Source organism: Heliangelus exortis, chromosome 17 (assembly GCF_036169615.1).
Source record: "Heliangelus exortis chromosome 17, bHelExo1.hap1, whole genome shotgun sequence".
NCBI lineage: Eukaryota > Metazoa > Chordata > Aves > Apodiformes > Trochilidae > Heliangelus > Heliangelus exortis.
The window spans coordinates 522743-532582 of NC_092438.1; the positions used below are offsets into that span (position 1 = coordinate 522743).

The 9840-nt window shown below is 42.0% G+C and overlaps 2 protein-coding genes across 4 annotated transcripts in view; both read right to left on the reverse strand.

Moving 5' to 3' along the window:
• Positions 1 to 7778, reverse strand: part of UNKL (unk like zinc finger) — a 61305-nt gene extending 53527 nt beyond the window's left edge. For 2 of the 3 annotated variants that reach the window (XM_071761233.1, XM_071761232.1), the window contains exons 1-2: positions 7670 to 7778; positions 5688 to 5897 (exon numbers count right to left, since the gene is read on the reverse strand). In XM_071761233.1, coding sequence (XP_071617334.1) covers positions 5688 to 5897; positions 7670 to 7749 — 290 coding nt within the window. In that variant the 5' untranslated portion in view covers positions 7750 to 7778. The other variant, XM_071761234.1, reaches the window with a different exon arrangement.
• A 1044-nt stretch (positions 7779 to 8822) lies between these two features.
• UQCC4 (ubiquinol-cytochrome c reductase complex assembly factor 4) lies at positions 8823 to 9673 on the reverse strand. The gene is made up of 2 exons (XM_071760942.1): positions 9550 to 9673; positions 8823 to 9475 (listed from the first exon to the last, which is right to left on the reverse strand). The coding sequence occupies exons 1-2, from the start codon at positions 9573 to 9575 to the stop codon at positions 9139 to 9141; spliced, it is 363 nt and encodes a 120-aa protein (XP_071617043.1). The 5' UTR covers positions 9576 to 9673; the 3' UTR covers positions 8823 to 9138.
• Positions 9674 to 9840: the final 167 nt, after the last annotated feature.

A 9840-nucleotide genomic window follows, 5' to 3' on the forward strand; every position in this document is an offset into this window, starting at 1 on the left:
CTTAAACTCAGGATCTGAAAGACAGACAAGAGGCAATCTTTGTTGAACCCATTACAGTGCCTCAGCTCAGTGTTCTGATGTGATGTGTGAACAGCACTGACGGAGCCATCTTGTTCTGCGAGCATTGCTACTGAAATCAAAGTATCACAAACACCACAAGAGTCAACCTGATACTTTTGCCAGCACTTGTCCTACACAGAACTCTAAACAAAAAAACCGAAATGCAACCTGAGCTAGAGAGCTATATTTTAATTATTTCTAACTGTCCCACCACTAGCAGAAATTTTGCAGGGCTCAAGTGTCTCCATTTTGTGAACAGACTATTCATTGCAAACTGTAACTTTTCAATCATACATGCCCACTTCACCAAGGTGAGAATATTCTGTCATATTCTTATCATAATGTTCACACCTACATTTTAATCCACTGAAGTTTGCTCATTCATGTTGGCAAGAGGAATTAAATGAATTCTCTTCCATGTAAGTGTACAAGTCTTCACAGGTCACTGCTTGTCTGTAAGTCCATGGTTCCTTACCAGAGAGCTAACATTTTTACTTAGATACATCTAGTTTGCTTAAATATCCCAGCAAAAGCACCTTATCAGAGGAGGTGAAAAAAAAAAAAAAAAAAAAAGAAAAAAAAAAGTTAAAACCCATCAGTGAGTTTTAAATTATTGTTTTTTTAAAAAATAAATCAATGGAATACAGTCATAGCTTGTCATTATCAGACAAGCTTGGCACAACTTGTATGCATTGTGAGAGGGGTCACAATGCTTGGGTCATCGTTTTTTTTAACAAAAAGACAAAACAGAGCCTAAAAACAAGCTTGGAAAGAAATATAACTGCATCACAAGACTCTTACTTCCCTAGGTTTGTTTGTTCTAATGATAGCTACAGAATTCAACATAATATATTTTATTTGACTTATGAATTTACTTTATACAATGCACTGATTTAACTGAATGATAGCTGACTTGCATATTTAGTAGAAAGATATTGAAATTAAGTTCTGCTTTGTGAAATCCACATTCTTGGGTAAATGACTCAGCAAGACTCTTTTCTGACACTAAACAATAGGATATTGATTTTGGCTCACCTACTCGAGGCTTTTTGCATGTACATAGATAAGATTAAGGAACCAGGGAGCCTTGCAGATGGAAATTGGCTGAGAACAGCTAGACTGAGAGGGGATTAACCAAAAAAACATCTCAGAATGACTTCCTGGAAGACCACCCACATACACACACCTACGAATGTAAATATTACAGTAAGTTCCAGGAAATTGGGAGCAGATTACAATTAGTTTCAGGAAATGTGATGTATAGCAGAATGAGTTTCATACGTATGTATCGAGTGGGACAATAAAGTTTTGCCTGTTGTGACATGGCATGCACGACTTTGAGAACACTCTTATGCATCCAGCGCTGCAATAAACAATGCCTACCTTCTGAAACTCAAAGACAAGCGTTAGAGGGTTCTTTCAGCGACAGAATTTTAAGGTATCACCAAGACTCAATACTTGTGCCATCGACAGCTATTGAAATCTGAGTATTATTAAAAACACAGCCTTCCTACTGCATATTTTGCTACCTGCCCGAAGGTACCATAACACGTAAAGCCCTCCCTCCAGGAACGAACAGAATGCTTTAATAAGGCTACCCAGTGTGACTGAGATAGTTCACTATCTAACACTTGTAAAGAACTAGACAAAGGGCTAGTCCTAAAGGTGACTCAGGGGATCTACTAAAATGCACACAAACCTCAAAGAGCAAAAAATGATAGTATCAATTTTGCATAAGTATATTTTACATAAAAATGAGTTATTTGTGCAATACAACAATATGTACTACTAACCACAGACATCTTGCTCAGCTGTAGTTCACTATAGGATCATTACTCAGGAAGGCAAAGATCCCTAATAAAAAACAGCTTTTAGACGGTAGAGAATACTTATTAATGCACAATATCAAACTCGGCCAATGCACTGAAATGTAAACAAATCAGATGTTCTACTCAACCTGTAAATGAACTGGAGGGATATCTCACATTCGCTTTCTTAATTTAATATTTTAATGACACATAAATAACACATTCTAATATGTAGCTTTAAACGACAGCAGTATTTTGATTTAAAACTTCTAATTTTAGGCAGGCTGATGCTAAATATCATTGGATTACATGGCTGCAAACTGATAAACTTGTTCCTACATACCACAGTTTGGTACTAAGGTTGTTCAGGCATCTCTCACTCTGCAGGAACAAGGATGGTTTTTTTGGTGTTATTTTTTTTTTAATAAAATGTTGTTCCCAGGCAGAGTAACAAATCCACCTTATGGCCCATATTTCTACAGCCATCTTCCAGTTAAAAAAAAAACTGTACTGAATCTGAACTTAGTAATTGGGAATCAGTAACGAACATTACATTTCTAATAGAGTCTACACACATTTAACTATTGAAATCAGATTGCTTCTCTGACACCAGATCTCACAAAGTATATCATTACACTATTCAAAGTAAGTAGATGTATATAACATAAAACAGAACATACATTCACAAAAACTTAAAAGGTTAACTGATTACTGATACATACATTTCCTTTTCAGACTCTACTTAACTGACATTATAAACATTCCAAAGATATCCATAAAGAATGAAACAGTTTCTGTTCAGAGTAATGCTATTCTAAAAATGTATGAAAAAAACTATATAGCTCTATTCAATTTTGAGGCAATCAACTATTTTTTCTTATGACTATTTGAAATGCTCATCCATAGTTGGCTTGTGTGATTCACTCACTTTAAGAGCAGTCATGCATTAAAGATACTAACAAACCCAGAATAATCTCTTTTAGAACTTCACATGAGTTGACAATGGCTGAAAACCAAATCAGATTAAAAAAAAAAAAAAAAGAAAGTATCATTTCTATCCTCACTTCTGACATTAGAGGGAAATTTACTTCTTGCTTGAAATATTTGCCTCCAACTCTGCAAGCACTCTTTTGTCTTTCTCACAGGCTCCCCCTTGGGAGAGATTGCTTTAATTTGCTACTCTTGCAAAGGCACTTTTCTGAACAGCTTTAAAATTTTGTCTTCCTTTCAGTTCAAACTGAACGTCAGAAATAAATACAACAGTCAAAGCCTGGCAGAAACCAACAATTTCTGCTTTAACTCTCTTTAAAGTAAGTTCATGAGAACAATCAAGGGTGTCATCACTCCATCTCTCTTGCACATTCTTTTATCAGCTCACAAACAGCATTAACCTACCCGTAGATTCAGATGAGCAGAACAAATAAACAGAGACATAGATAAAAGCCAAAAAAGTACGTCTGTTGCCACAGACAGCTTGAAATGAAGGTGTCTGGGCACTACTGTTTATAATCTATTTCTGTAAGAGTCTGTAGTTCCTCCAAATAAAAGGTTACATTTAAGTCAAAGACAACACTGTAAAAAAACCTCTTTTGCAAGTTCTGAATCGGGAATGCTGCTACACTGTAAGCATGCCCACAGGAATGTTAGTGCTTTCCTCCATTTTTTTCTCCTGCCACAACAGACATGCTTTGATGTCTTCTATCATTAAAAAATCACCTTTGACTTCTCTTGTCTTTCCCAACTATTTACCCTGTATTCCTTTTCTCTTCTAACTTAACTTCAATCAGCTATCAGCTTACAATAGTTAACTGCCATTTCTATCAAATAGTTATCAGGATCAGATTTATAGTATGTCCTCAACAGTTCAGCTGAAACTTCTCTAACAAATTACTCCAATAATCTCACTTACAATGGTGTCAAAGAAAACAGATTCGATTTTCTCTATTTATATCTATCTTCCTTTCTTAACTTCCTGTCTGCTTTCCACACTGTTTTCCCTCTTGAAGCATTGTTCTCCTTTGTTTATGGGAATTCAGGTATGCTTACATTTTCCTCCCAACCTCTCCTGCAGGATAACATCCAACTTAAACATTGTCTTAGACGTCTGATGAGGGGTCTCACAGCACTACCAACCTTGGGCCCTGCTCTTATCCTTCTACATTTGGGCAATCTCACTTCAAAACACAAATTTGAAAACCATACCTCTTTTGCTAGTAATTCCTAAGCCTATCCACAATTCAAAATGTAAGCACAACATGCTAAAATAGATGTGTGAATCATGCTACTCTTCTTATTTCTGGCAACTCCTCCACACTTCCATTATGCCAGACAATATAATCACCTTGTTTGCCATGAGGGCTGAAGATTACTCCTCCTAGCCATGAAGTAATCTTCAGCAGCCGTTGGGGACAACTTTTGCAATCCAATTGCAGCAAAAAGGTTTCCATCTCACATCTCAGTCAGGAAACATCTCCTCTTACTTGCTTCTAATAATTTCATCGGGGACAGCTATAACCCTTCTAAAACACTGCTTCCTTTTTCCTGTTTTAGAATCAGCATCTAAAACTCAATCTAGAAGGGTCAACGTTTGTCTCCAACCAATCCATGGCATGAGAATCCATTATCCTCATTTGTGCCCCAGGACTGACATGACTGCTTTACTGACACCTTAAAAAGGTAACAAATTGCTCTCTTTCAAATCCAGGGATGGTGACTCACCTCCTGGGCAGCCTATTCCAGAGCCTGACTATTCTTTCAGTAAAGAATTCTTCCCAATATCTAATCTAAAACTCCCCTGGAGCTAACTCGGGCCATTTTCTCTAGTCCTACCATTATTTACTTGAGAGAAGAGACCAGCCCCCACCTCACTATAACCTTTTTTCAGGTAGTTGTAGAGAGCTTTCCGCTTTATATTGCACAGTACTCGGCATTGTTATGCTGCCAGTGTATTTTTATTGCTTACTTTCTCTTATCTCTGTCATTTAGTTTGTAAAACTTCTGGGAAAAACCCCATCTTTTTCTTCCGTAACTATAGCCTAAAATGCAAAAGACACCTGTTTTGTGACAAGTGGTGCTATACAGTAAAGAACAAAAATAATTAATCTCCATTTTTTAAAACAGATGACCAGCATTACTATGCATTTCCTGTCTGTTTTCCTGCAATTTTTTTGTCAGAAGTCCTTCCTAGCTTCCATCACTGCAGATGAAGGCAGGCCCTGTGACATTAAGACCACAATATACCCAGCTCCTCTGTATATGCCTGCCTGCTGTACCACTTGCTCATTCTCATCTCCACAAAGCCTCCTACCCATACCAAGTTCACTGAAAACACTCTGTTGTAGCCTTAATCTGAAAGAGACACGTGCCTAAATACAAACACTAATGGGTTATCCAGACTAATAAAAGCAAACTTTTTTTTTTTTTCCTCACTGGAAGCATCACAAAATTGTCATACTTCCCCACTACCCATCAATCTTCTCAAAACTTACATAAATTTGACATCTTGAAGGCACCCCTATACAGTATGGTTTGCACCTATACTAGCACAAGTGTACAAACATCACTAGCAGTAGTTTCTTATGTTATGCTTTAAAGGCAAGTCACAATACAAATTCATGCTTCTAGCTCTATGATAGCCTAAAGAATACATGCTTATATAAAAGTATATGTGCCAAAAAATGACAAGTCACTTACAGAAATCTGTCTTCAAATAAAGTGCAGCAGGATTCTACTGCTCATTGTCACTAAGGAGAAATTAGCATCTTTCCTTAATGTCATTGATAACACTGTAAAAACCTAGGACCGAAAAAAAGCACTTACTCATCTCCATCTGGACAGATTCCTGTAGTCTCATCGTATTTTGTACAATAAACATCTGGACTGTAGTTAAAAGTCCCATCACGCCTTCGTATAGGTCTACGACGACGCTGATTTAGGAAATGCCAATGAAAACAGGTAAATGGTCTGTGCTGGGTACACTTGTGCTGCAAAAATAGGGGACACTGCTCTGTCCTAAATTCCTTTAGATACCTAAAAAAATTAAACTGTGTTACAAGTTTATCTTATTGGAGGAACATTTTTACAGTATTAACAGGGCACTTGACAATTCAGTGCATACAGCCCATGAAAAATTGTACAAATGTACCTGCATACAGTTTTAGTTCCTATGCACATTTTACTGTGTAGATGTTGAATGCAAGTTTTTTAATTTACTTAATTTTTATGACAGATGCATTACTAATAAAATACAGCGGAATACCTGGCAAATTATACTATGTGTAGTCTAGTAACTAAACTAAAATGAAATAAATACATTAAAAAGCACAGTATTTAGAATGTTGTCCTAAATAATCACCACTGATTATAAATCCAAAAAGTTACCTGAATGAGCATTGACTATGCTTGCTACCATAAAACAGTCCTACAAAGTCTGCTGTAGCTAAACCTAACTTAAATATTAGCCCTTAAGCACAACATTCCCAGAAAATGGTCACACTATAAATAGACAAAGGATTAAAAACGATTTGTGAAGGTTATCTAGGGCTTTAAGAGGAGGTCAGCAAATTTAACTTAGCTACTCTTAAGTTTATGTTGAGCCAGTCTGTTAAGGTAACTTGGGTGTTAATAAGGCCTTCATTAACAGGGCGTAGAAACTACCTAGGAAGTGTGATTTCCACAAGACACCAAGATAATGGCAGACTGGGCACTACTATGGCATTCCTCCTGTCTCAGTTTATGTATCTATTAGCAACTTAGCAAGTTCATTACACTGCTAAAAATACGAGAGAAAGGGCTACATGGGGCTTTGCAGAACCTTGGTTTCCAGAGGTCTCTAAAAGGGTCCAGAATGTTACAACAAGCTACAGGTGAAATGAAGATCTAGGGAAGGGAAAGGACAAGAAAGTAAAGGGCATCATTTCGTCCTCAGTTGCTTACATTAATACATTGGAGATATAATGAACTACAAGTTATTAGGCATTTCTTTGGAGAAAAACTTTTCAACTATCCAGGACCGTGGGGAGAAAAAAAATAAACAAAAGCACAGAATTTTTAGACCTTAAGAGCTGTACCACAGGCTGCTACTGTACAGCAGTAGCCAGCTAAGTGACTACATTCTTGTGGTATGGAAACGTGACATTATAGAAGTGATAACAGGGGAGCTGGGAACCAAAGAATACCACAATTGAATGACAAATTATTTTACACTTGTGGGGTCCTACATAAGATGGACTACCGGCAGTGCTATTGGGCTGCAGGGACTTCATAGGCCATATGGAAAGAAAATAAACGGACTGGCTTGCAGAGGATGGCGAGCACCTGGGCGACGTCTTTTAGTACGCGAAGGTCTGCAAAAATAGTTACGAAAACGTCCCGAGGACTTGTACTAAGGCTGGCTACGCAGCGCTCAGGAGAGATGGAAGGACTGCTGCTAGAGCCCGGAGAAAGCAGCGTGGGAGCGCGGGAGGGTTCTGCGGGGCTCGGGATGATGCTGGCAGGTCACAGTGAGGGCCAGAGAAGCACGACCGCGGGAGCGGACGCTCGGCGGAGAGCCGCCGCGGGCAGGCTGCAGCCAGGCATGCCCGAGCCGCCGCAGAACGCGGCTTTCTCCCCGCGGCGCCTCGAGCCCAAAACACTGCACAGCGGCGACCAGGGCAGGGCTGTCCCCTCAGACGTGCCGCCGGCGCAGAAGGCCGCGCGGCGTAGGCCTGGAACACGGCCGGGCCCTCCGCCGCGGATCCTCCGTCCCTCCCCGCGCGGCTTTGGGGCCCTGGAGCAGGGCGCCTCCAGGACGCGGTACCTACGTATAATGCGTCGGCTGCTCGGTCTGCTGGGACCCGGGAAACCCGCTGCCCCGCGACACAGCTCTGGGAGCCGACGGCATCTCCTCCGGCGGGCAGAGACGCGCAGGCACCACCCCCGTGACGCCACGCGCTGGCACGAGCCCCCCCGCGCGGGGGCTGCGAAAAGGCGGGAAGGGGTCAGGGGGCAAAGACGGAGAGAAAGTGAGACAGGGGCCTCGGTCCCCTAAAGCAGGAGTACGCTGCTGGGTTCCTGGCTTTAACACAACAGGGAGAAAGCACGCTAGTCAGACAGAGGTGTTACACCTTAGAGCAAGCCGAGTAGAACCCAGGATCCCGGCTGTTTGCCAGGACACCCCATGCGTGCATCTCATCTGCAACATTCTACTGCGGTGAAAGTTGAAGCCCAAGAAAGATTAACCCTTGGGACGACAGCAACCTGTACTCATTTCCTAGGTACCATCTAGTTCAACTACGGCGACTTTACAGCAAAATCAAGTGCCGCCATAGTGCATGCTGTTCAGCGGCGAAACAGCAGTGTAGGAAAAAGACGATACAAAGTTTGTTTCCTCTGTAGCTCCAGCCTGTCTTACAGGCTGCTAGAATGTTTGGTTTGGGGGTTTTTGTTTTGTTTTGTTGTGGGGTTGAGGTGTTTTGTTGTCTTTTTTCAACTAGGAATTTTAATGGCATAAGAAGCTTTACATTTTTTCACATTTGAGAGCTTAGGAAAAAAATCTCCTTTAACTTTAAAGGAAACAAAGTTGTCTTGAGGAGCTTAGATAAGTCCCCTCTGAGAAAAGTCCCTAGAGTATGCAAGTCTGACTATCTATGAATCTGCATGAAAAACAATACTATGGTATTCAATAAAACTAGGGGGTTTCCTCTGCAATATACTGCAAGCCGACTAATTCCTTGCAAAAATCTCTCCTACCAGTAATAATCACCTAGGACAGGCAGTCTTATCATGTTATAGTCCAAAAACCAAGAACCAACTAAGCATTAAGGGTTGAAGGTTATTTCTATGTTATTTAGAATTTAAAAAAAAAAAACAACACAAAGAATCACATATTAATACATTTAACATCTGTCTTCAATATAAGCTGAACTCCAGCAAATGACTAGCAAAATGTCAAATGAAGGTCATGTTCGGCAGCCATTTTACAGACTTATAACTTTGATATTTTAATACACTGCGTCTGTAAGAAAAATAATCCGTGTAAGAGAGGAGTTGTATAAAACGTATCTTCAGATATAAGTTGATTTGCAAGACATCCCGTCCACCCCTAACGTTCAGTTCAGGAAGCTACTCCTTGTGACAGTCAATTACAGCACAGAAAACGGCACAACACATGAAGGAATCAAGCTTGCAAGATAAAGCTGCCAATAGGCTGGAAAAATAATTTTCCCATTCAAGTGCTGGTACAGATTTTAACCAGGTGAATGCCAGCAACCTTACTGCAGCCGCGCTCCCCTCATTTCCCCGTCTGCAGCTGCAAGACAGCAGTGTCCGCTCGGGCAGAACCTGAGTCCGCCATCTGACCGGAGAACGCCGCTTCCAGCCGCTCATCAATCTCCGTTCCCTCCCGGAACAGGCACCAGAGCAGGAGCCCGGTGCCCAGCAAGCTGAGGGGCAGCACCTTCCCCCAGGGCCGCTCGTGGTCGCTCCCCATGGACCGACGGACACTCCACACCCGCGGACTGGCCTTGCTGCCGGAGAAGGGGATGGCCCCCTCCTCCGGATCCGCGCCCTCGGGGCCCCGCCGCGCCAGCCACCGCCGGGGAACCGGCGGGCACAGCCACCGCCGCGCCCTGCAAAGACATTCGTGTCAGCGGCAGCCGGCCCCGGCCTCCCGGCCCCCCGGTACGCCAGTCCCCCACCTCACCGCCAGCGGCCCAGCGCCCCGCTCATCCCACCGAGCCACCAACAACCGGAACTGGAAGCGGGACAGCGGCCCCCGGTGGCGGGGAGGGCCGGGGGTCCGGACAGCGCTTGGCGAAGAGGGCGGGCAGCAGGGCGGGGGATGCCAACAGTACAGTTCCTGCTGAAGAGCCGTCTTTTATTCCGTATCACATCCAGGGATTTGCCATGTGTTCCCTTAACGCACCTATTCTTTCATAACTGCACCTTTCCATCAGATCCTGAGCAGCCTTCGCCTTTACCACCCGTTATCCAA